This window comes from Haliotis cracherodii, unplaced genomic scaffold, assembly GCF_022045235.1.
Source record: "Haliotis cracherodii isolate W230 unplaced genomic scaffold, xgHalCrac1.p SCAF_15, whole genome shotgun sequence".
Taxonomy (NCBI): Eukaryota; Metazoa; Mollusca; class Gastropoda; order Lepetellida; family Haliotidae; genus Haliotis; species Haliotis cracherodii.
In genome coordinates this window covers 23,258,743-23,284,010 of record NW_027266270.1, presented here as the reverse complement: position 1 = coordinate 23,284,010, position 25,268 = coordinate 23,258,743, and the positions used below count along the sequence as shown (strand labels likewise).

Genomic DNA, 25,268 nt, shown 5'->3' with positions numbered 1-25,268 from the left:
ATCTGTGCGACATTTTAATCGCCAGAACCAATTCTCTCACGATTAACTAGTTGTTAGCTACTGCTAGTAGCCTTGCAAATCACGGAATGTAACCCTTCACATTTACCCAAGACAGGTGCCCCAGTTTAATGGACGCACACTCTAAACAATACTCCGCCACGAAAACATAGTCCCATTGCAATAATTAACTACTGTTCACCTGAAGTGTGATATGCATATCTTACAGCTATGATAACAACGTGATGTAATCGCCCACTGAGCCCGTGAGTACTGGTGTTCGATACGCATGGTCACGCTAATTAATTGAGCGCCACGTTGGCGTAGGGATTTCCAGCGAGAAAGTAGTGCAGTTATGTTGTGAGAATGTTAGTAAGGTTAGGGGGAGAATCAGAACTGGTGAATGTGTGGTGCGATATACTCAAACTTAAATGTCGAGAATAAGACTCGATACTAAGCGAAGGTTTCCCCATGCCTTCTAACATGGAGTACATATTACGGATTCTGTTGATGATCGGGATCCTCCGTTTGTGCAAAGGTGAGTGTTTTACTGTTGCCACCGATCTCCCGTGCATTATTCATGCCTCGAGCGTAGCGTATCACAAAAGCGCTGATTTCCCGTTTACGGATCCCGTTATTATCTTAGGGGACTGACCGTGGCGGCCAATCTTGACCACAGCCTTAAACCCGTTCCATATGCAGGTGGGTAAATAGCGAAACATGCAGAAATCAGTTGATAGTTGTGTCTTAACCGCGGTCGCCATTTTGCCGATCTATTTTGGCCATTTCTTGACATGATTTAGAAAAAACAAGCCGGTTTTGCATTAGTTTACAGAATCTGCCCTCCCCTGGAACCTCCTGACAAGGGGATAAATGATTTCTTTCCCAAGATGTGTATTATGCCAATATATTCCACCCCTTAGTGAATGAAAATGACGTGTGTAGGTTGGTCAACACGCAACTCCTTAGGAAAAAAACAGTACAATAAAACTGGACTTGGGGAAACCTTGAGGTCACGTGACAGTGGGCCTTCCGAGGGTTATTAGCACCGTTATGTGAGGTGCACGGGCGTGATGAGCGACACGTGCAGTAATTGTTGATTAGACAATGATGTGAGGTGTTGTATATTTCACCTCCCGTAATATACACGTGCGATATGACGTTTAGCGTGTAGTCATGTAAACATACCGGGAATGTGTGTTACGCTGGTAGTGATGTACTACGTCAGATAAGTTCGTACGGTTCGTAATAATTATACATGATTAAATTGTGAACCAATGATGACCCAAGCATGTCCTTTGAAATATAACAAAACGTGATTGAGCTGTGAAGGGATGTAAATTTACAGTTGAGGGCAGTATCAACAATGTAAATACATATTTAACAAATGTTAACATTTAATCATATTTGTGTACATAGATCTTATTAAATAACTATAATTACTTATATGCATAACCTACCATTGTTTGATATGAGATTTATTGTTTTCATAACCAAAATTATTAAACATGTACAAAAGTGGCCTCAGTGGAAGGGCCATTTAATATCATGGACCAAGGTCCATGTTGATATATCTACCAGTTAATTTTGAGTTCACTGAAACTAATAATTGTGGTAAACCTTTTCCATGATACACTAATTTTTGTATGGAACAGGAAGCTATTCCTATTAGTGTTTTATTTATTTATTTTTTTATTTATTGTTTCCTTCATTAAGGACATAATTATTTCTCATTCTCAGTTTGACATTACAAGCCAAATATGCTGAGAAAAGACATTAAGTGGTCATACATGTAGTTTGATATTAGAAAACAAGTTCCCATGCTATTAAGTTTAACGTGGCATTGTTGATGTAAACTGATAAAACGTTAATTTACAATGTCAGAATCAAGAGCTGGTATTGTGTTCCAAGATGTATTTTCCAAAACCTCATTAGCTAAGCAGTTTAAATGATTTATGGGCGTGTAATCTGGAAGCAGGGTTGTGTTTCTCCAGGTCTGAGACAGGCCTTAACAAACCTCCAGGTGTAAATAGCCGATTATCTTACAACTCTCTCTGACAGCTGTAAATAGCTGCCAGTATGGCAGGGAAATACGACAGGTATGACTGGCAAATGTCAAATATTATATCCTCTCCTCCTGATGCTGGCTCCCAGCAGGAGCTAGTTCTGGCCTGAGAGAGGGAGGGGTGAGGCTGGGGGAAAGGAGGGGGGGGGGGGGGAGACATTGGGGGCATGAGGTAGTTCTGGCCTGAGAGAGGACGGGAGAGGCTTTTTGGGGGGAGGACACACTAACTGGGGGGCAGGAGTTAGACCTAGACCTGGGCTGAGAGGGAGGGTAAGGCTATTATTACTTTGGGGGGAGGGGGGGGGGGTTTGGCTTGGGGCAGGAGGTATTCTGGTCTGATGGGGGAGGGGGGGGGGGGCATGGGCTTGAATATGAGGAAACTCTATCATATAGGTCTTCTGTGAGAGAGGATGATTGATTGTCACAGACTGGTGGGAGGGAATGGACGAGGAGGGAAGGAAGGAGTGAGATAGTGTAAGGGAGTGAGTGAAAGAAAAGCTTAGCAAAGTGTAAGATTAGATTGAGGAGATGATGAGAGGAGGGATGGAAACATAAGACAAAGAGTGAGTGAGTGAGTATGGTTTTTTGCTGCTTACAGCACTATTCCAGCAGTATCGAAAGGGGGACATCAGAAATGGGCTTCACTCATTGTACCCATTTTGGGAATCGAACCCAGGATGTTTACGTGACAAGCGAACAAATAACCACTAGGCATATGAAACATCACCCCTTCAGATAAAGAGAAGATATATTTCTGTATTATACTGGTACCTGAGCCTGCAGAACAGAAACATCAGCGACATTTTATTAAGGCTGTCTGTAGGTGGCGGCTAGATTAATTGTATGTGTGGGACAATGCATTTTACACAGGGATTTATCTAGACCTGGTCAGTATTCAGCCCCAAGTCTGCAGCTAATGTCAGTAAAAATTCCCTACAAGGGAATTTGTATTTCCCGTTCATGTTAATATAGTTACAACTAATGCTTGTATTTTATTGACAACAGAACCAATAAGGATGAAGGACCCTGAATGCTTAATTTACATATTGCATAGAATGCAATGTAACAATGCAATGTTAAAATGCTTCTGAAATAATGGAGTCCTAATTTTGGACAAACTAACAATATTCTCCCAATTTGCCTGTCAAGGGCTGTTAAATCCCAGATAAGTCCCTGTGACAGCAGCAGGTTGAAAAAACTCTTTCTGTCATCATTATGCTGTGTAAATATTAATTTTGAGGAACTAAATGAATTAGGTTCTATTTTGATTTTAACCTCACAAGAACTGAGGACTATGGTGATTTTACTATGCCCGTCAGTCTGGACTTGAGCTTACTTTTTCAACATCTATGTCTCATAAAATTTACACAAAACTGCAGAGCAAAAGAAAATCAACTCCCATGTTTGATAGTGGTTAAAACAAGAAAAACAAGAAATAGTTAGTCGATAGTGATGTATTTTATATGTTTCATAGATGTGTTTTGAACCTATTTTGCAGCGTTTCGGGGACCGTTTTCATCCGAGTAACATCTGTATAACATTTGTAATTCTTTGGTCAAATCCAGTTTTCAAGTTCATGCTTTATTTGCCAGCAGTCTAAAAGGTCTGTCAGGGTTAGGATTATTTTTTCACTTGTCCTAGAACAGGATGTGCGATACGGTTTCTTCCATCTACCTATAAAAGTGGTAACCATTGAGTGAGTGAGTGAGTGAGTTTGGTTTTACGCCGCTTTTAGCAATATTCCAGCAATATCACGGCGGGGGACACCAGAAATGGGCTTCACACATTGTATCCATGTCGGCATTCGAACCCGGGTCTTCGGCGTGACGAGCAAACGCTTTAACCACTAGGCTACCCGACCGCCTGGTAACTATTGAGAAAATGTCATTTGATTACAAGGGCATAGGGGTGTTTTGGCTTGGTTGGTTGGTTGGTTTGTTGTTTAACGCCGCACTCAACAATATTCCAGTTATATGACAGCAGTCTGTAAATAATCGAGTCTGAGAAGACTATCCAGTGATTAACATCATGAGCATCAATCCACGCAAATGGGATCGATGACATGCATCAACCAAGTCAGCAAGTCTGACCACCCGATCCCATTTGTCGCCTTTTACGACAAGCATAGTCAGGTTTTACGGCAGGCATGGGTTGCTGAAGACCTGTTCTACCCCGGAATCTTCATGGGTCGTTTTGGTTTGGACTACTTAGTGGTACAATAGAGAGATTAATAGCAATATATTTTTTCAAATACTTAGTAATGGGATAAGTTTAATTAAAAAAAATTCCCATTAAGAAATGTAAGTGAACAGAGTGTTACGATAGATAAATAAACGATGCAATAAGATATAAATGTTTTTTTGTTTTAATTTTGTGCACCCCTGTTCTCAGTAAAATGTGTTGATCAACATGCCTACGTTGTTTAACTAAAGTCACTGGTCTCTGACTGTTCCTGGATTGGCTAATTGCTACTGTTTACCTGTTTTTTAAAGTTAGACGAAGCAGGTTGATGCTTGTCATTTATCCTTCCTTAATCTTACCAGTCTCAGACAAGCGTCTATGTTAATTTCAAACCGTGCCAATGATGCTGAATCTTTGCACGGATGCTCCTAGAGATGGCATCTTTACGAATTGTATCATTGTGAAATCGGATCGGCAGTCAGTATGTGGTAAGCGCCGTAACATGTGGCGTGTTTTTGGTATTTTGATTTTTGACTCCGCTATGGCCTTTTTGTGTGTTTCACCTTCAGCCTTTGCATTTGGCAGACAAGGTCGCACATGTTTTTGCGCAGGTAAAAATACCCAGGTGATAAAATCACATGACATAATGAGGACAGTATAAGGTCATTTAAAGAATAGTTTTGTTTGTCAACATCCAACCAAACTTTTGTACAGATAATATGGCCCTTTAAAAGAGAATATTCTTGCTTCTAATCATTATCGTGACCTAAGAGGGAACAATAATTATGATATTATGAAAAGGTTTAAGGATACTTATTAAGATATTTTTTATTCTTATGATCAACCGACTTGTACCTGGAAAGTGATGTGAGATGGTTGTTACATTGGTGGAGTGAGTGAGTGAGTGAGTATGGTTTTACGCCGCTTTTAGCAATATTCCAGCAATATCACGGCGGGGGACACCAGAAATGGGCTTCACACATTGTACCCATGTCAGAAATCGAACCTGGGTTTTTGGCATGACGAGCGAACGCTTTAACCACTAGGCTACCGAACCGCCCCTTTACATTTGCTGGATGCATTGTAAAATCCCATTAACTCAATGATGTGATGATTTCAATGATTTCGGGTCACTGCCAACCAATGCTTGTTGTACGCGGTAACTCCGTGGATTGGGTGGTCACTCTGCAATTGTGATTGGTTGATTATGTGTCATCGTAACCTGACAGCATGGGATGTTACTCTTGATGTCAATCACTGGTTTGTCTGGTCCAGTCCCAATTATTGACAGGCTGCTGTCATTGCTGAAACATTTCTGAGTGAGGCGTCAAGCAACATGCAGAGAAACACTATTGAGGAAATATATTGGAAAACAGTTTCTTTGAACCATTTTGAATTATTAACATGTTGTATCTAGTTTTGCCTTGGGGGGTTGGATTCTTCTGTTATTGTGAATATCCAATTGTTTGCATATTTGTGTCAGATGAGCTAAGCCCTTGGGACAAATTTAAATTTAATAAAGTTTTGTTATTATAAGATAGACTTGAGTAAAAGGACGTTTGGTTACATGGATATTTGTTCCTGAAACTATGCGTATATATCTCACAAGTGGGGAAGAAGTGCAGTTTGTTGTTAAGGTATTCTCATAATTCATACTTTTTTCTTCTTTCATAGAAACAAGTTAGACTTAAAAGCAATTGCAGGTTGCGACTGTTTCCAGAGCAAAAAAATTGTCACATGTTTTTTGAATAAACTGTCACGGGAGTGGGGTCATATGTAGTCGATACCCAAAAACATTTGAGAATACTAGCCCAAATATGGCCCTAAGCATCATTTTCAGTAGATTTTAGTATTATATATAGTCTATTATTAGAGTTTTCCAGACTGAACCGATTTTTACTAGATACAGGCTTGGGACTAGTGACAGTCACAGACTGCATGTGACTTGAGAATCACTCTTGATCTTATGGCGCCGTTGGTGCTGTGTATTGGTTTGGGAGTTCATTAAGTTGGCACTGCCAGTGCAGGTACTGTGCAGGTTGTAGCATCCTCCAGGCAAGGAGGTTGCCCTCCCCTTGTGTGTAATTTCCAGCCAACATTTGTTCTTCCCGGGAGGGTTGAGATCTAAAAATACATGTATGTGGTTGTGTTTTCTCAAGTATGTTGTGTTTGGAAATGGGAGCGGGATAGAGTGGCAGTGTCAGCTCTGGAAGACCTGGCTTGTTATTTAGACATTGTCTCCTTTGCCTGCTTCATAGCCTTGCTCCAAGCCTGTACTGAAAGTTAAGTCAATGGATGTATAGTAGTTCTATCCTTATGATAGGCAAGTCTAGATAAGCAGAGAGTACAAGGACCAACGATGCCAGACTTTTATGAGGACAACTTGTTCCTGTTATTCATTTAATCTAGAAATTATGATTTTAATTAACAATCATTATCTCAAAGATTTGTGCAAGTCTACCTGCATCATGTTTTCACCAGACATGGGATATTGTAGCTGAACCAGTACCTTTTTAATTTCTCCCATATTTTCACTTCATGATAAACATGCAAAGTATTTGCAGAGTCAGCCGAAAAATCACAGTTAAACTTCATGCTGTAACAGAGCTCATTTGTTTCACGTGAGTCATTGTGCTGTCAACGTTCTTCACTACTGTGAATAGGGGCGGTGGGGTAGCCCAGTGGTTAAAGTGTTCACCCTTTATGCTTGAGGTTTCATTTCCCCCACTCTGACCACCCCTGTTGTAATATTCCATGAAGATTGCTAAAAATGAAGTAAAAACTCACTCGCTCTGTCACACTCTTACACGTCTTCAGCAACCCTTGCTTGCCGTAATAGGCGACTATGCTTGTTGTAAGAGGCAACTCGTGGGATCGTGTGGTTAGGCTCACTGACTTGGTTGATGCATGTCATCGTATCCTAATTGCATGGATCGATGCTCATGATGTTTATCACTGGATCATCTGGTCCAGATTTGATTATTTACAGACCGCCCTCATATAGCGGTATTTTGCTGAGTGCAGCGTTTAACATCAAACAAACAAATCTTTCACACTTTCACATTCACTCACTTCATATTAGAGGATATATTTGTTATCCTTTGCCTCAGGCTTGTATCCACTCACTCCATATTAGAGTATATATTTGTTATCCTTTGCCTCAGGCTTGTATCCACTCACTCCATATTAGAGTATATATTTGTTATCCGTTGCCTCAGGCTTGTATCCACTCACTCCATATTAGAGTATATATTTGTTATCCGTTGCCTCAGGCTTGTATCCACTCACTCCATATTAGAGTATATATTTGTTATCCGTTGCCTCAGGCTTGTATCCACTCACTCCATATTAGAGTATATATTTGTTATCCGTTGCCTCAGGCTTGTAACCAGGGTGGGTGGGTAGTGGCTTTGTCTCATCCACTGATTTCATTCCCCACATTGGTACAATGTGTAAAACAGTTCATAGTGAGCCCCAGCCTTGATATGGTTTAGATAATGCTGAAAGAGGTATAAACCCCAAATCCCTCACTTACCCACTGGTTTCCCTGGTCCCAGTTCAGTTATTACTGTGCCATAAAACAATATTCGGCAAGGGGGGAAACTGGACTTTTAAAGTCAGTTAACTCTCTCGCCACGGGAAGATGAGTTTCAAATTATGTGCCATGAATTATGATGTGTTTGTTTACGCCACTCAGCAATATTCCAGCTATATGATTATGGTGGGTTATTAATCTGGACCAGACAATCCAGTGATGGATATTATGAGCAACAATTGACATTGTCTGGCTATGGTGACATGCTCTCAACCAAAGCACTGAGTATGTCCACCCGATCCACTGAGTCGCCTTGCATGACAAGCATAGGTAGCTGGGGACCAATGCTCACGGGAATCCCCACGGGGCTTGAACTATGGTTCCTAACTGTATAATAATAGTGTGTAAGGTTGGGGAAGGTAGTCCATGGGTCGGCCATGTTTTAATGAACTGGCTATATGAAATGCCCTGATATTTGGTGTCTACCCTTCCCAACGCTGGGTATTGACAATGGGGATTTGTGGCGAGGGACAGTGTACAAGCTTGTGTGTGTACACAGATTCACCAGGGACATCTGTCATTTCTGTTGATTTTTTTGGCGTGGTTGACATTTGAATAGAAGTAGGTCATTTGAGATCTGTCACTATCGGTGTGCCTTGCCACTGAATGGCAGCTGAGTGTACCCACTGTATGCCTTTACACCACATTTCGAGATAAGTTGCCAATGTTATTCATGGCTAGGTTTGGACAATAGGTGCTTGTAATTGCTCGTATTCTGCTTTCAGGCTATCAGTGTTGATATATGTAGATATATGTGCATGTACACCAATCTGTAGTGTGCAAATGGAATCGGAAATGCATGTCATTGTATCAAATTACGTTGATTGGAAAATAATTTGACAAGATAGATTTATCACGATCCTGGGTGTTTTCTGTGGTGCATTGTGGGAGGTGTAGATGACAGAGGGGGTCAGGCCCACTGATCGAGGGTATTGAAAGATACATGGACACGAGCAACTCTTGGATTCGGTTCCACATGCCATGGGATCAGATTGTCTCTTGGGGAATGGATTCATGTCAGGTCATGGCACAATGTGTCAAACTTACGGTCTGGGTAATAATGTTACAAATATAGGGAGTTTTGATTGCTTGGGAGTGGGCATTGATATCCATAGTCAAATTCCAGTCTAGACAAACAATTCAAGCAAGCATGTCCACATACGTCTTTATAAAATAAAGGGGTCCTTTTGTACCTCTTTTAGCAATATTCCAGTGATATCGCGATGGGGGACACCGGAAATGGGCTTCACATTATGTGTTTCATATGATGGTGGAGGAAATGTGTGTTTGGTTAAGCCATCGGAGGAAGTGTCATTAATTGATCGAATTTGAGTACTGGTATGAAAGATGTTAATAATCCTCTTCCCAAGGCAAGGGTGTTAACTGACTATTAAAATCGAATTTCCACCCTTGCCAAACGAGGCTTGATTGTAGCACCACCAGTGGCTGTTACGAGTTGTGTCCCTTCTATGTCCATCCTATGGACCAATCAGATTCCATCTCTCATATTAGTTACATTTGCTTCAAACAAAATGGCAGTGCCCAGTCAATGTGAACTGGTCGATAATCTAGATCTATATTGTAATCAAACGGTCTTACCTTATGAAGTTCATCAGGTCACTTGAGCACCCTGATTAATAACATGAAAAGATTTTTGAAAAGTTCTGCCAACACCTAGTACTGCACCATGACTGTGGAATTTATATCTTTTAGTTGTTTTTTTTACTAAAAGCTGAGGCAAGTCTAGATCAAACTAACAAAACAGGAGAAGGGGAAAGGTTCTTTTGAAAAAATATTTGTATTATTTTGAAGACATGTTTTCATTGACTAAGTGTTTGTCTAGCAGTATACATGCTTTGCAAATCCTGCAGTCGACTGAAATGTTGAAATCCATTTTGTTTACGAAACAGATGTCTAGTTCATGACACAATTTTGATTTGACTGTGCATGGACTCTTTTAGCCCAGCCAAACGTAACTCCGAAATTCCCGCCTTGTTTGGCAAGGGTGGAAACTGAACTTTTACAGTCAGTTAACTCCCTTGCCTCAGGAAGATGGTCAATGAGCTGGTAGGCAGGTGTTTATTATGATGGGTGCAGTGTTCGAAAAGTACATCAAAGGGTCCTTGCCATGCCCCTAATTTTTAAAATTTGAAATTGTGGGGTCGTTTGATTCAAATACTGTTCCTATAGCAACAGAGCCTCAATGACCCCAGGGTCTCCGTTAATTTATTAACACTAGGTGTGTAAATATTTGTAGATGTAATCCACATATCTTATCTTTGTTCTTTCCTGGAGGATATGCAGATGTAATGTTGTATACGTGCGTCTACATGCTGCAGCTTCTCCTGCACATACTGTAGCCCTGGTGTCTGTAACATGAACCTGTCGTATCCATCCCTATATCTGCCACAGTGTTTACACGTATATCAAAGCAGGTACATTATTCATATGTAGGGAAGTCTGGACCTGCATGTCTGTGGTAGTGCATGGATTTTATGGCTCATATATAATTTACAGTAGATAGTGGCATGATACATCACTGAGATGAGGTGGTGCGAGTTTTATCGTATACTAAGGCCTTATAAAAAATATGTTAGACTTCAGATCGTTCTTCATTTCAACATTGGGTATATAGGTTGGGTTTTTGTCTCCGCAAACTCTGCAACTATGTCACAATCAGTGAGTACCACTATCAGAAAGGTCTGCACCTACATTTAGGGTCGGTCGGGAAATAGGAAGCATATAGTTTTTATTTTGGCCTTAAATGTTGCCCTGTATGCATCATGGGACAGAGATGGTTACGTGGAATGGTGGCCTTCTTGTATTAGTGGAGACCTAAGTGTATATGGCCATATATCACATACCCCTTGGTAGTGTATATGGTCATATGTCACCTAATCCTTTGTAGTATATATGGCCATAATATACCTATTGCTTGGTTGTATATGGTCATATATCACCTCATCCTTGGTAGTATATATGATCATAATGTACCCTATTCCTTGGTTGTGTATATGGCCCTGTGTCTACTTATCCTTGGTAGTATATATGGCCATAATGTACTCTATTGTTTGGACCTATTGCTGGGTTGTGTATATAGCCAGATGTCACCTAATCCTTGGTATATATATATATAGCCATATATCACCACATCCTTGGTTGTATATATGTCCATAATATACCCTATTGTTTGGTTGTGTATATGTCACCTATTGCTGGGTTGTGTATATGGCTATATGTCACCTAATCCTTGGTAGTATATATAGCCATAATATACCCTATTGCTTAGTTGTGTATATGTCACCTATTGCTTGGTAGTAGATATAGCCATAATATACCCTATTGCTTAGTTGTGTATATGTCACCTATTGCTTGGTAGTAGATATAGCCATAATATACCCTATTGCTTAGTTGTGTATATGTCACCTATTGCTTGGTAGTAGATATAGCCATAATATACCCTATTGCTTAGTTGTGTATATGTCACCTATTGCTTGGTAGTAGATATAGCCATAATATACCCTATTGCTTAGTTGTGTATATGTCACCTATTGCTTGGTAGTAGATATAGCCATAATATACCCTATTGCTTAGTTGTGTATATGTCACCTATTGCTTGGTAGTAGATATAGCCATATATCCCCTAATCCTTGGTAGTATATATGGCCATATATCCCCTAATCCTTGGTAGTATATATGGCCATATATGTCCCAATCCTTTGTTGTATTTAAGTCCATAATATGCTTGGTTGTGTACATGGCCATATAGACCTGTGAAAATCCGGGGTAGAATAGGTCTTCAGCAACCCATGCCTGCCGTATATGCTTCTCGTAAAAGGCAACTAACTTGATCGGGTGGTCAGGCTCGCTGACTTGGTTGATGCATGTCATCGATCCCAATTTGTGGGAGGGGCTGATGTATCAATATATGCATATCTCTGCTGTAGGTAGTGTATCCCACATGTACCCCAGTTGTATATACCAGCTATAGGTAGTGTACCCCAGTTGTATATACCAGCTATAGGTAGTGTACCCCAGTTGTATATACCAGCTATAGGTAGTGTACCCCAGTTGTATATACCAGCTATAGGTAGTGTACCCCAGTTGTGTATACCAGCTATAGGTAGTGTATCCCACATGTACCCCAGTTGTATATACAAGCTATAGGTAGTGTATCCCACATGTACCCCAGTTGTATATACCAGCTATAGGTAGTGTATCCCACATGTACCCCAGTTGTATATACCAGCTATAGGTAGTGTATCCCACATGTACCCCAGTTGTATATACCAGCTATAGGTAGTGTATCCCACATGTACCCCAGTTGTATATACCAGCTATAGGTAGTGTATCCCAGTTGTATATACCAGATATAGGTAATGTACCCCAGTTGTATATGCCAGCTATAGGTAGTGTATCCCACATGTACCCCAGTTGTATATACCAAGCTATAAGTAGTGCCCCCACATGTACCCCAGTTGTATATACCAGCTATAGGTAGTGTATCCCACATGTACCCCAGTTGTATATACCAGCTATAGGTAGTGTATCCCACATGTACCCCAGTTGTATGTGAGCATAGAGCAGCTGAAGGGGATCAGGGGGCACCTGCCAGACTACCAGTGACAGGGGTTTGTTTACACAGGCCAGGCACTCTGCCAGCAAGCAGGACTCCAACAGGCAAGCGCCAGCAATTCAGGTCAAATTTGTTCCCCTGCCATACGCCTAGTGTTTCCAACAAGAACAGCTTGTATTTGCCTATCAAACACCCAGTTTATCTAACAGCTTCCCCAGCACTGGCGTTGAGACCCTGTATTGTGTAAGTCCCTTCTATATGGGACAGTTTGTCACAACCTCAAGAGCAAGTAATCAGTGATGGGCGTAATTGCTCCAACTGCAAAAAAAATCTGATTGGGGAAAAACATGCAATGGCATTCCAGAATAAAAATCAATTGAGTTGGGCCTTTCCTTGGCCCCTCCCATGGATGTGGTGAGGAATGCACAGTATTATATTGGGTAAACACTGGAAGTGAAAGTCAGTGCCCCCATCCTCATCCCCATGTTCTTTCCCTCACCCCCCTGTGCCCTCCCTCACCCCCCTACATGTGCGGGCAGCCAGTTTCCAGTACTAAGTCTCTGATTACCACATTCACAACCAGGTATTCCCAAATTGGATTTTGCCATTCCGATTCACATCCTCTAATGGGTGTTATTTGCTCTGCCTGTTGAATTAAAAATATTGAATGAATTTGAAATGGTGATTACAGTTGGATTTTGGCGAGAGTTGCTGCAAGGAATGTTCAAGAAAAACATAATTCAAGGATTCAAGTTATTTTTTAGTTCAGATTTGCATATAATCGGTTTTGGGGGAAAGCATGCTTGGATCTGCTGTGAATCACCGATATTGTTCTCTGCACCAGGAAATTAGGAGATAAACCTACTGTGTTTTGAAATTTGAGGAATGTCATTGTAGATTAGACACCTCTGGAACCCAGTGCATACTTTGAATATTATAATAACTATATCCTGCATTTTGTACCCTGCGGTTGTACATAAATTATTTAAAATACCTGCCGGCAATGACTAAGAAAGAAGTACTGTTCTATAAGTATTATTCTAAATCATTTCTGCTGTTTCATTCAGAGGTGGTTATTGTGATTTGATACCTTTGATTAACCAATCAGAATCATATGATTTCCAAATTCATCAAGAATGTAAAGCAGACATAGGAAATATCAATTAACAGGTCTTATTTGATGTAATTTTGTTCTAAAATCATTGTATAATGTTACGTTTAAATCATTCTATGAAGATTAATGCCAGACTAGTAAGAAGACTTATGGATTAATATATGAATGCCTACGTGTCAAGAAATTAAAGTATTAAGATAAGACTTCTGAAAGCTAATATGAGTAACCAACATCAACTTCACAATATGCTGGATCAAGACGGAATTATACTTCAACAATAATCATACCTTAACCATGTTGGGTTAGAGAATGAAGTACCGTATTCGATGTAATAAGCGCCCCGCTCTAATAAGATATTTGCTAATATATTGGCTATTTATCCCAATTAGCAATCCCAATTAGCTCCCCTTCTGATTGAAGACTTTTTTATGCACCCTTAATTATGGGCAGTTAAATTCTGGAAAAAGACATTTGTTGTACATAAACATTTTAGGCTGTCAGCATACAGCACGAAATTTATTTTTTCAACTTTTTTTCACCAAAATAATATTCTAATAAGGGCCCCCTATTTCTAATTTTGAGAGAGCCCTGGGCGCTTATTACATCGAATACAGTATTATCTTTTATTGTTGGGCATGGTGTCCTGGTGTAGCCCGTCAGGGAGGAGGATGAATGGAACTTGTGATGGCAGGGGTGGTAGGTTTGGCTCAGGACCAACTACTACAACGTGCACACTGTGAGAGCTGCAGTCGTTCTGGTGTCAGGGTCCTATTACTGTTTTGACATGCCCCAGGTCAGGTGATCAGCCACGGCTGGCCACTATAGCCTGTTTCACAATTTAGTTGCTGTGAAAAAAAGAAGGATTAGTTCTCAGGTAGAATTAGGTCTTGGCTTAGAGGATCGTGTTTGGGATTTCGAAGGTGACGAATTGGGTTACAGTATATGTTTTTGTATTGAACAATAGTTACAGGGTGATTTGGGTTGGGAGTTTTAACTTGAGCTGCTTAAACTGTCTGATTTGTTTGTTTGTTTGTTTGTTTGTTTGTTTGTTGTTAAAAGCCACTCTCAGCAGTATACCAGCTATATAATGGAGGTCTGTGAATAATTGAGTCTGGACCAGACAATCCAGTAATTGACATCATGAACATCAATCTACACAATTGGGATACGATGACATGCATCAACCAAGTCAGCGAGTCTGAGCACCCGATCCCGTTAGTCGCCTCTTATGACAAGCATGAGTTTGCTGACGATCTGTCTGATTACAAAGAACAGACAGCTTGATTGTGTTTGTTAATACTGGTGATGTTAGATGTTTAATAGTCCTGCACCTTGACTGTGGAATATATATTTGTAATTTAGGAAACCAAAATATGAAAAGCATGTCTATCCAGCTGTATTCAACAGCTTATGGAAACATTATGATAATAACAATAATAATAATAATAATAGGCAATTTTATTGCGCATATTTCCAAACCACTCAATGGCATACTCAAAGTGCTATTACCTTGGTCACCATATCAGTGTAGACTCAAGAATTATTCTCAGCTCCTGAGGAGTATACAACCCAAGCTGCGTGTTAGGCGCTAGAAAGTTGCCATCTTATCCTACTGTATACCTGGGGGGGTCGGGTAGTCTAGTGGTTAAAGCATAAGCTCGTCACGCCGAAAACCCGGGTTCGATTCCCGACATGGGTACAGTGTGTGAAGCCCATTTCAGGTGTCCCCTGACGTGATATTGCTGGAATATTGCTAAAAGTGGCTAAAAACCATACTCACTCGCTACTGTGTACCCTTTCACTGCTTGGTGACATTTGAGATGAAATAACAGATTACTGGTCACTCTTTGAAATTGGTCCAAGGTACCTTGCCATAACCCTAGTATTAATAATTTAAGATGTAGGAGGCCTCTTCATACAAACTAAGGCCAAAACCTTAAGGACCCCTGGACCTCCCTTGATTTCGAGCAATGCTTGTTACTTAAGCGTGTTGCTTGATGGGAGTCTCATTCAGATAGTAAATGTAAATTATTTTTGTATTCCCCACTTTCTATTGCAATGTTAATGATATATCGAAGTAATTATATGGCAGTTTTCATATCATACACCATATCGACCCATAACATCAAATTGTAAACTGTATCTATTTGCAAGTGAATGCAGTACATTTTCACCATGTTTGGAAGACATTGACATGGGAAAGCTAGCCGAGCAGACGACACACTAAGGGACGTAACTCCAACTTCTTACCACCCGGTCTGATATCGATTGCCCATTGATGCATTAACAAGCCATACAGCCCAGTAAGGGGTGTAATACGGGTCTGAGTCTGGGTCTGTGATATGACACACTCTATGTTGGCTCTATTGCACATGCAAAATACCATATGTCATTGATGGGTTTATGATAATGTGTACTATCACCTCCAGAAGAAAACTAGGGGTTCATCCTTTAATACTATAGTGTTATTTTCATGTGTAATGAACAATAATATGACATAAATACTATTTACCCGTGAAGATCCGTGGTAAGATAGGTCTTCAGCAACCCATTCTTGCCGTAAAAGGCGACTATGCTTGTCGTAAGAGGCGACTTACGGGATAGGGTGGTCAAGCTTGCTGACTTGGTTGATGTCATTGATCGCAATTGCGTGGATCGATGCTCATGATGTCAATCACTGGTTTGTCTGGTCTAGACTCGATTATTTACAAACCGCTGTCATATTGCTAGAATATTGCTGAGAGCGGCGTTAAAAAACAAACAAACAAAAAACTTCATGTTATCAATGCCTGTTGAGAAAATAGATCTGTAAAGTTCAATATTATTATGAAAATGTCAGTGAGCAATTCTGTGGTGATTAATAGCTGTATTTATAACAGCTGGATATGTAAAAAAACATGTCCTTTTTTCAATGTGAGGTTGAAATAATTACCCACTTATTTTAAGAATGCAAACAAGGGCAAGTTTTTTGCAATGGCCATTAAGCCTACTGACTTTCAGCGTATTCTGTTTGGTTTGAAGGAGAATATATGTACTGATGTGTTCGCCCTATTGTTGCTTTTGGCTAAATATTTTATTAATGAATGTAAAGTTTTGAAAACTACCCTAAATTTTTGTCACTTTTAAACATTATGTTATAAACAGACAGAAGAAATGTTTCTTATAGCAAATGCCAACAAGCTAAGTTCTGTACCAAAAGGATGTTTTACTGTGAACTAGTTAATGTAGATTTGTCTACTTCAGGACCTCAGTTATCTTGATTTAGTATGTCCCGGGTTCGATTCCTGACATGGGTACATTGTGTGAAGCCCATTTCTGGTGTCCCCTGCCGTGATATTGCTGGAATATTGCTAAAAGTGGCGTAAAACCATACTCACTCACTCACTTGACTTAATATGTACTTAGTGCTTACTTACTTAAATTTGTGTTTACATGTAACTATGTTAAACCTTTTTATGGTTTAGTACAGGAAGTGAGTGTTTATGTCAAATGTCCAATGTAATGGTGTTGGTTGATAACTCTTGCTTCTTCTCGAGAGGTGGAGTAGCCTAGTGGGGAAGGGTTAGCCTACCAGACCAGAGACTTGGGTTTGATTCCCCATGTGGGTATAATGTATAAAGCATTGGTGTCACCTGCTGTGATGTTACATCGACGATGTGAGACCTCACTCATTCTGTTTCTACACTCTTCTAGAGACAAGACGGGCCAAATCTTCAAAGGTGTCACAATTAAATTTAGGCATGTCATGATCATGATCGTTGGTTTGTCCTTTCCTGTCTTTGTATTAGACCCGTGAAGATCTGGGGTAGAATAGATCTTCAGCAACCCATGCTTGCCGTAAAAGGCAACTATGCTTGTAGAAAAGGCGACGAACAGGATCGGGTGGTCAGGCTCGCTGACTTGGTTGATGCATGTCATCGGTCTCAATTGCGTGGAACGATGCTCATGATATCAATCACTGGATCATCTGGTCCAGACTCGATTATTTACAGACCGCCGTCATATAGCTGGAATATTGCTGAGTGCAGCGTTAAACAACAAACAAACCAAACCAAATCTCATTGTATTAAGCTGACATGTCTTGATATTACTGAAGTAGCATTCAAAGTGGCGTAAAACCCAAAGATGACAAGAACTGATAGAAGTAGCATCGTTTGTCAGATGAAGGGAATACACTGGGATGCAATGCAAGCATTTAGGGATGTCCTAGACTAACGCTAAGTCTCTGAAAATATATAGTGTTCATAGAAACAAACAACTACATTTATATTGAAAAAGAGCCCCAGTGAAGTAGGAGATTCAGAGGGAAAATATAGACTTGGTTATTTTTAGGACTATAGCATTTTAGTAGCTTGGTGGAAGGGAAATGATATCTTCATTGACTGTGAGACTGTCAATATTGTTATTGCAATCCCACAGACTTCCTAATGGACAAAGACCCTTTTGTTCATTGTTTTCAAATTTAGTTATTATTGAACAGAAATTGTTTTTAATACAGTAAACTATGGTTATAACGAACTTAAAGGGACCACTAAATTTAGTTCGTAATAACCGTAGTTCGTTGTAAGCACATATACAGCATAACTACAGCAAATGGACGGGGCCAAAAAACAGTTCGTTATATCCATCAGTTCGTTATAAGTGTGTTCATTATAAACGTAGTTTACTGTATTTCTTTCAAATAAACAGATCAGCTATAGGTTTCTGAATATTTGTAACATCCATTCAGTGATACATATCCGTGTCAAAATGTGACAGTAAACACAGACAAACTGATGTTTAATGACATTTTTTATTATCAACATACCTGAAGGCTGTTACCTTGAAACTATAGATATATATCTGTCACCAGCAACAGTGGAAGGATATATGATTGTATTGAGAGACTTTATTGTTGTAAATTGTTTTAGTGTGGGGTAATTACGGGAGTTATTCCCTCCTCCAGCATGTCCTTGGTGATATCTGGCAACGCAGGCTTGGTGAGACATACTGTATAGTTGGAGGGGTAAGTGCTGAGAGGCTAGGGACCAGTCATTATTTATGGGCAGTGAGGGCAATGAGAATCAAGGGAAAGCCATGAAGAAACCAGGAACAGTTTGCACAAAGTCATCCCAGGGTGAACCCAGAGTGATCCCGGAGTGATCCCAGAGCTATGATTGCAACTCCCATACCTTAACATCGACATATGATAGTCGTAGCACTAAGATCGCTTTGTACAAGTGGGCCCAGGTCAGGTTAGGGTTGTCAAAGGACACACAAGTTAGGGTGCGTTATGAAGTAGATGAACTATTATTTTCCATAGTAACTAATTGTGTCAAGACAAACACAGGGAGGGAGCACAGGGACTTGGTGTCACACTGCTTCACCTGTGGCCTGCAGCCTATCTTATGCGTACCCATACCCTTCGTGAAGATTCTGGGTTTAAATTGGCAACCATTCCTCCTCTTCTCCTATTGGGCAGTCAGATGTGGTTGTTTGTGTGTCATAATACCCCTATGTCATGGATCATTGTTCACTTAGTATATCAATCAGTCATTTTTCTGGTCTATTGCTATCATTTTGGCCTATGACATATGCCTAGAATATTGCTGAGTGTGACGTTAAACAACAAACAAACGAACAAATCAATTCACTGCAGCATTCATAGTCACATTAGTCTACCAGTAAACAGCGAGCAATTAAAATCTCATTATCACCTGTCAGTAAGACTTTTCCGTTTTCACCTGTTGCTAACGAGGTTGAGCTCTCCACACTTGAGGTGTTGCATCACTTTATTACCCATGAAATATCACACCTGCCCATTTGCAGATAACTGTGTCTCCCGGGGAGCTGTTTAATTGGCTAGTGCTAGATGGCCGTGTTCACCTCACCCTTCAGTGGTCTTCACAAAAGAGCTTACACAAATCTCTGTCATGGCTGTGATAGACTGCAGCTTCATTAAAGTATAATTATGCTATCATATGTGAAAGTACTTGGTTTGTTCAGCTTTAGAAACTGCGATTATTCACACTGCTGCTTTAATTGATGAGCACAGGTTGTATTAAGCAATCACTTGCAGTTGTTTTGTCATACAATATTGGAAAATGGAGATTTTTTGAAAATGTCATTAATCTTAGATTCAACATTGAAGAAATCACTGCATTATGTCAACAATGTTGGATGTGCAGAATTTTTGTTGTAAACGATAATGACACACTGGAGATGATGTTACGATTAGATAAGTGATGAATCAGGATCATGCATATTGAAAAGGGACATTTTTGACAGAAATGTATGATTTTCTGATGGAGATATTTGCATAGGATATTACTGACTGTGTTATACAAGCAGTAACACATGGCCGGTTATAACTTCAGAATTTACTACTTGACCTCAGTCCCAACCCTTTGTACTTTATGGTGCTCTGTAATGGTTGGTCAGCCTGTCACATGTTTCGATTGAAGCCAATTCTTCTTCGTCTCATTACAAGGGGCATAAACCCTTGTGCCTCATGAATATTTAGTCTGTGGCAGGTCAAAGGCCTTATCGTCTGTTAAGTATGAACTTTAAGAGACAATTAAACAATATTAGTCTTGCCAGTTTGAAGAGGTTGGGAATAAACATCTTGTCTGTTAAATCAATTTGGTAGTCAAAATAATATTTTTTGCTGCTGAAGCCTTTGATTACTTTTGTTCCTGAGACTTCGGTGGAATGTTTTCTAAGAAATATTTGTAAAAACGGCTGATGTTTTTTCACTTTAAAAATCTTCATGTTTAAGGAGACAAATTTGGAATTTTTCATAATGTAAATGTATGCGAATGTGTCAGGTCTTTGACAGTTAAATTAACGGTTATTGTAACCCTTTTGTGATGTCAGATATTTCAACTGAAGTTTTCAGATCATATTCTGTACAGTTGTCAGCAGTCACCTATCCCTGTTTCTACATTCAAATATGTTTTGTATCTTGACCCTCCTATACTGGAGGGGAAGCAAGCATGTTATTTGAGAATATGAATTAACGTTTTTTATTCAATGCAGAACTGGTGTATAAATTTTTTAATGTCTTTGGGGAGCGGTGAGCAATGGTGAAGTAGTCTAGTGGTTGAAGTGTTCGCATGTCAGAGCAAAAATCCGCGTTCGATTACCCACATGGGTAAAATGTGTGGAGCCGAATATTGCTAAAAAGCGTTGTAAAACCATACTCACTCACACACTCAAAATGTCCTTGATTTATAGCAAAGTAATTTCTTGTCATTTGACAGTAAAAAAAGTGTCTAAATCTGAATTTTTACGTGCACTTTCTTCAAGCCCACATGTTCAGTTAGCATATCAGAGAATTTAAATTCTGTGAATCCACTTTTTTGACCGAGTAGGCCCTTGGTCCCTCATGCTTGTGGTAATATTGAACTGAAGCGTTGTGTATTAGTAGAATTCAGGCAAAAAAACAAGCTACTTTTGTACTGAATGTTAGGCATGTAGGTTTTTAAATGTAATCAGTATCTGAGAGTAGCTTTGGAGCATTGCCAGAGAGGACACGCAGTGCTGTATGTATGTTTTGACATTGATTGACACAGTCTTTATCTGACAGCTTGTCAAACACAGATGGCAATGTGACAGCTAGACTTGGAAGTGGCTCTTGTAGATTATTTCTACAGTAATTATACCTAACAGATGGCAATATGACAGCTAGACTTGGAAGTGGCTCTTGTAGATGATTTCTACAGTAATTATACCTAACAGATGGCAATATGACAGCTAGACTTGGAAGTGGCTCTTGTAGATTATTTCTACAGTAATTATACCTAACATATGGCAATATGACAGCTAGACTTGGAAGTGGCTCTTGTAGATTATTTCTATAGTTCATAATACTTAACAGATGGCAATGTGACAGCTAGCAGAGTTACAGATAAGCTGCTTATTTGCGTAAAATACTCCCAAAAATATTTAAAACCCGATTACTTTCAATTATCCTGCGAGCTAATTTACTTTCTGAGCAAGTCTATATATTTAGAACTGTTATATACATCTAAATCATTATTTCATTTGTTTTTAAATCTTAAAATGTTCACTTATTTTGGGAAAAACCCAATAGAGTGATGAATAGATGAGTGAAAAATTATTGGTTACCCAATGAAAAATGTGATAACCCAATTAAAATAGAAACCCAAGAGTAAAAACTCAATTGCTCAAAAGGTTATCTGGAGCTCTGAGCTAGACTTGGAAGTGGCTCTTGTAGATTATTTCTACAGTTCATTATAATTAACAAGGTTTGGTTGTTTTTATAGACCGTGGTTACATAGCCTGGGTTCAATTCCTTGCATGGGCAAACAGTGTGAAGCCCATTTTGATTTCCCTTGCCATGTTATTACTGAATTATTGCATCAGCATAAAACCGTACTCACTCACTCATATTATGCCACACATATTTGGAATGGTGAATTAGTGTTCGTGTAGACACTGTATAATGTTGAACTGCTTGAACCATGCTGGCGTGTCTAATTGTTACAGATATTCTTCCATTAAATCTCCCCTGGCAGACAAGTTTTGGGTCAATGAGACATATTATTCATTTGAATCTCCCCTGGCAGAGAAGTTTTGGGTCAATGAGACATATTATTCTCTTGAATCTCCCATGGCAGACAAGTTTTGGGTCAATGAGACATAACATTCTCTTGAATCTCCCATGATAGAGACGTTTTGGGTCAGTGGGATCTATTATTCCCTGGAATCCCTACTAGAAGATAAAATTTAGGTATTGGGGACCTACCCTTTCCTAGAATCCCAACTGGAGGATAGGTTTTAGGTATTGGGGACCTACCCTTTCCTAGAATCCCTACTGGAAGATAGGTTTAAGGTATTGGGGACCTACACTTTCCAAGAATACCAACTGGAGGATAGGTTTTAGGTATTGGGGACCTACCCTTTCCTAGAATCCCTACTGGAAGATAGGTTTTAGGTATTGGGGACCTACCCTTTCCAAGAATACCACCTGGAGGATAGGTTTTAGGTATTGGGGACCTACCCTTTCCTAGAATCCCTACTGGAGGATAGGTTTTAGGTATTGGGGACCTACCCTTTCCAAGAATACCACCTGGAGGATAGGTTTTAGGTATTGGGGACCTACCCTTTCCTAGAATCCCTACTGGAGGATAGGTTTTAGGTATTGGGGACCTACCCTTTCCTAGAATCCCTACTGGAAGATAGGTTTGGGGAACTGGGGACTCATTCTTCCCTAGATTCACCTCAAGGAGGCAAGTAATGGACATTGAGGACCTATGCTGCCCACATAATCACAGTGGGGAGATAAGCATTGGGCTCGGAGGGACTACTTGTCCCTAGCATTCCTTTAGGAAGACAAGAATTGTTTGCTACTGGAGACCTATTGTGCCCCAGAATCCTTGTAGGAAGACAAGCATTGGGTACTGGAGACCTATTGTGCTCCAGAATCCTTATAGGAAGACGAGCATTGGGTACTGGAGACCTATTGTGCTCCAGAATCCTTGTAGGAAGACAAGCATTGGGTACTGGAGACCTATTGTGCTCCAGAATCCTTATAGGAAGACGAGCATTGGGTACTGGAGACCTATTGTGCTCCAGAATCCTTGTAGGAAGACAAGCATTGGGTACTGGAGACCTATTGTGCCCCAGAATCCTTGTAGGAAGACAAGCATTGGGTACTGGAGACCTATTGTGCTCCAGAATCCTTATAGGAAGACGAGCATTGGGTACTGGAGACCTATTGTGCTCCAGAATCCTTATAGGAAGACGAGCATTGGGTACTGGAGACCTATTGTGCTCCAGAATCCTTGTAGGAAGACAAGCATTGGGTACTGGAGACCTATTGTGCCCCAGAATCCTTGTAGGAAGACAAGCATTGGAAACCTATTGTGCCGCAGAATCCTTGTAGGAAGACAAGCATTGGGTACTGGAAACCTATTGTGCCGCAGAATCCTTGTAGGAAGACAAGCATTGGGTACTGGAGACCTATTGTGCTCCAGAATCCTTGTAGGAAGACAAGCATTGGGTACTGGAGACCTATTGTGCCGCAGAATCCTTGTAGGAAGACAAGCATTGGGTACTGGAGACCTATTGTGCCGCAGAATCCTTGTAGGAAGACAAGCATTGGGTACTGGAGACCTATTGTGCCCCAGAATCCTTGTAGGAAGACAAGCATTGGGTACTGGAGACCTATTGTGCCCCAGAATCCTTGTAGGAAGACAAGCATTGGGTACTGGAGACCTATTGTGCCCCAGAATCCTTGTAGGAAGACAAGCATTGGGTACTGGAGACCTATTGTGCTCCAGAATCCTTGTAGGAAGACAAGCATTGGGTACTGGAGACCTATTGTGCTCCAGACTCCTTGTAAGAAGACAAGCATTGGGTACTGGAGACCTATTGTGCCCCAGAATCCTTGTAAGAAGACAAGCATTGGGTACTGGAGACCTATTGTGCTCCAGAATCCTTGTAGGAAGACGAGCATTGGGTTCTGGAGACCTATTGTGCCCCAGAATCCTTATAGGAAGACAAGCATTGGGTACTGGAGACCTATTCTGCCTTGTAACCCCTTTGGAGAGACAGGCATTGGTAGCTGGATCTATTTGCCTTTGAATTCCCGCAAGGAGATGAGCATTGGGTACTGGAGACCTATTTTGCCCCCGAATCCTCGTAGGAAGACAAGCATTGGTTACTGGACCTATTCTGTCCTGGAATTCCCATGTGGAGACAAACATGGAGATTTGATATCTATTTTAAAACCAAGGGGAGCCTAGTCTGACTCAGAACTCAGTTTACCCAATGACATAGATAGATGATTGAAGCATTAATCACTTGGTTTTAGGCATCATGATGGCTTTGGACATACCTGACTTTTTTGTCTCCAATGTAAAACTTAATGAATCACTTCACAGCTACCACTTCTACACAGCCTTGTAGACAAAAATCAAACAGCTGCAAAGATTATTGTTTATTGCTGAAAATATTGTTGGAATTCTCTCATGTTAAAGTAAGACCTTGCACCTAAGCATACATAGTGAGATATATAGTTATGTTATGTTATGTTTTGGTTATGTGGTGTTTCGATGAAAAAAGTGTGAAAATAAACGATTCTATAGCTATTATGGTTTGTTTTTCTGCCTATTCATAATATCTTCGTCGCTGCTACAACTATTGATGGTGTGGTTGAATTAGCAACGTCTTGGGGTATGTAAGGGCTTGCGAAGTTTGGATGCTGTGAGTCGGAACGGTGTTTCATTTTCTGCTGAAGATCCATCAGCTGTGGCCTGTGATTGCATCAGACCATCTTCAGTTTCATTTGAGCGTTACATCAATGCTCCACACAGCCCAGTCAACAACTGCAGGGTTACCCCAGGCAATACCAGTATTTATTCATTGACTAGTGTATATACTACTTATTCATTGACCGGTCTGTCTGATCCGATGACCAGGGGTTAAGTTTTTATATCGCCTGGGGTTCAGACATCGACCTTCACAAAATCTGCTCTCCAGTTTCCTGGGATGTTTCTGTTTCAGTACAGATAGAACCAGTGCCTAGTAAGGACAAGGATAAGGATAAGATTTATTCCATACTGTAAGGCCTTAGGCCCATAGTACAATGCCTAGTGTCTCAATGTCTAACAAAGAGATGGGCCTCAGTTTTAGTGACTGGAGTCAAAACAGTCGTTTGATTTCTTCATGTCCACTGACTACCTCTGTTCTGAATAGGCCAACACTTTCAAAATTTAAATTATTTTTATTGTTG

The 25,268-nt window shown here is 40.3% G+C and overlaps 1 protein-coding gene across 2 annotated transcripts in view; it reads left to right on the top strand.

Moving 5' to 3' along the window:
* The first annotated feature begins 355 nt into the window (after positions 1-355).
* The window catches only part of LOC139462394 (low-density lipoprotein receptor-related protein 6-like), an 83,099-nt gene continuing 58,186 nt past the window's right edge, over positions 356-25,268 (top strand). For both annotated transcript variants that reach the window (XM_071244077.1, XM_071244076.1), the window contains exon 1: positions 356-535. In XM_071244077.1, the coding sequence (XP_071100178.1) occupies positions 469-535 (67 nt within the window). In that variant the 5' untranslated portion in view covers positions 356-468. The remainder of the gene's footprint in view (positions 536-25,268) is intronic.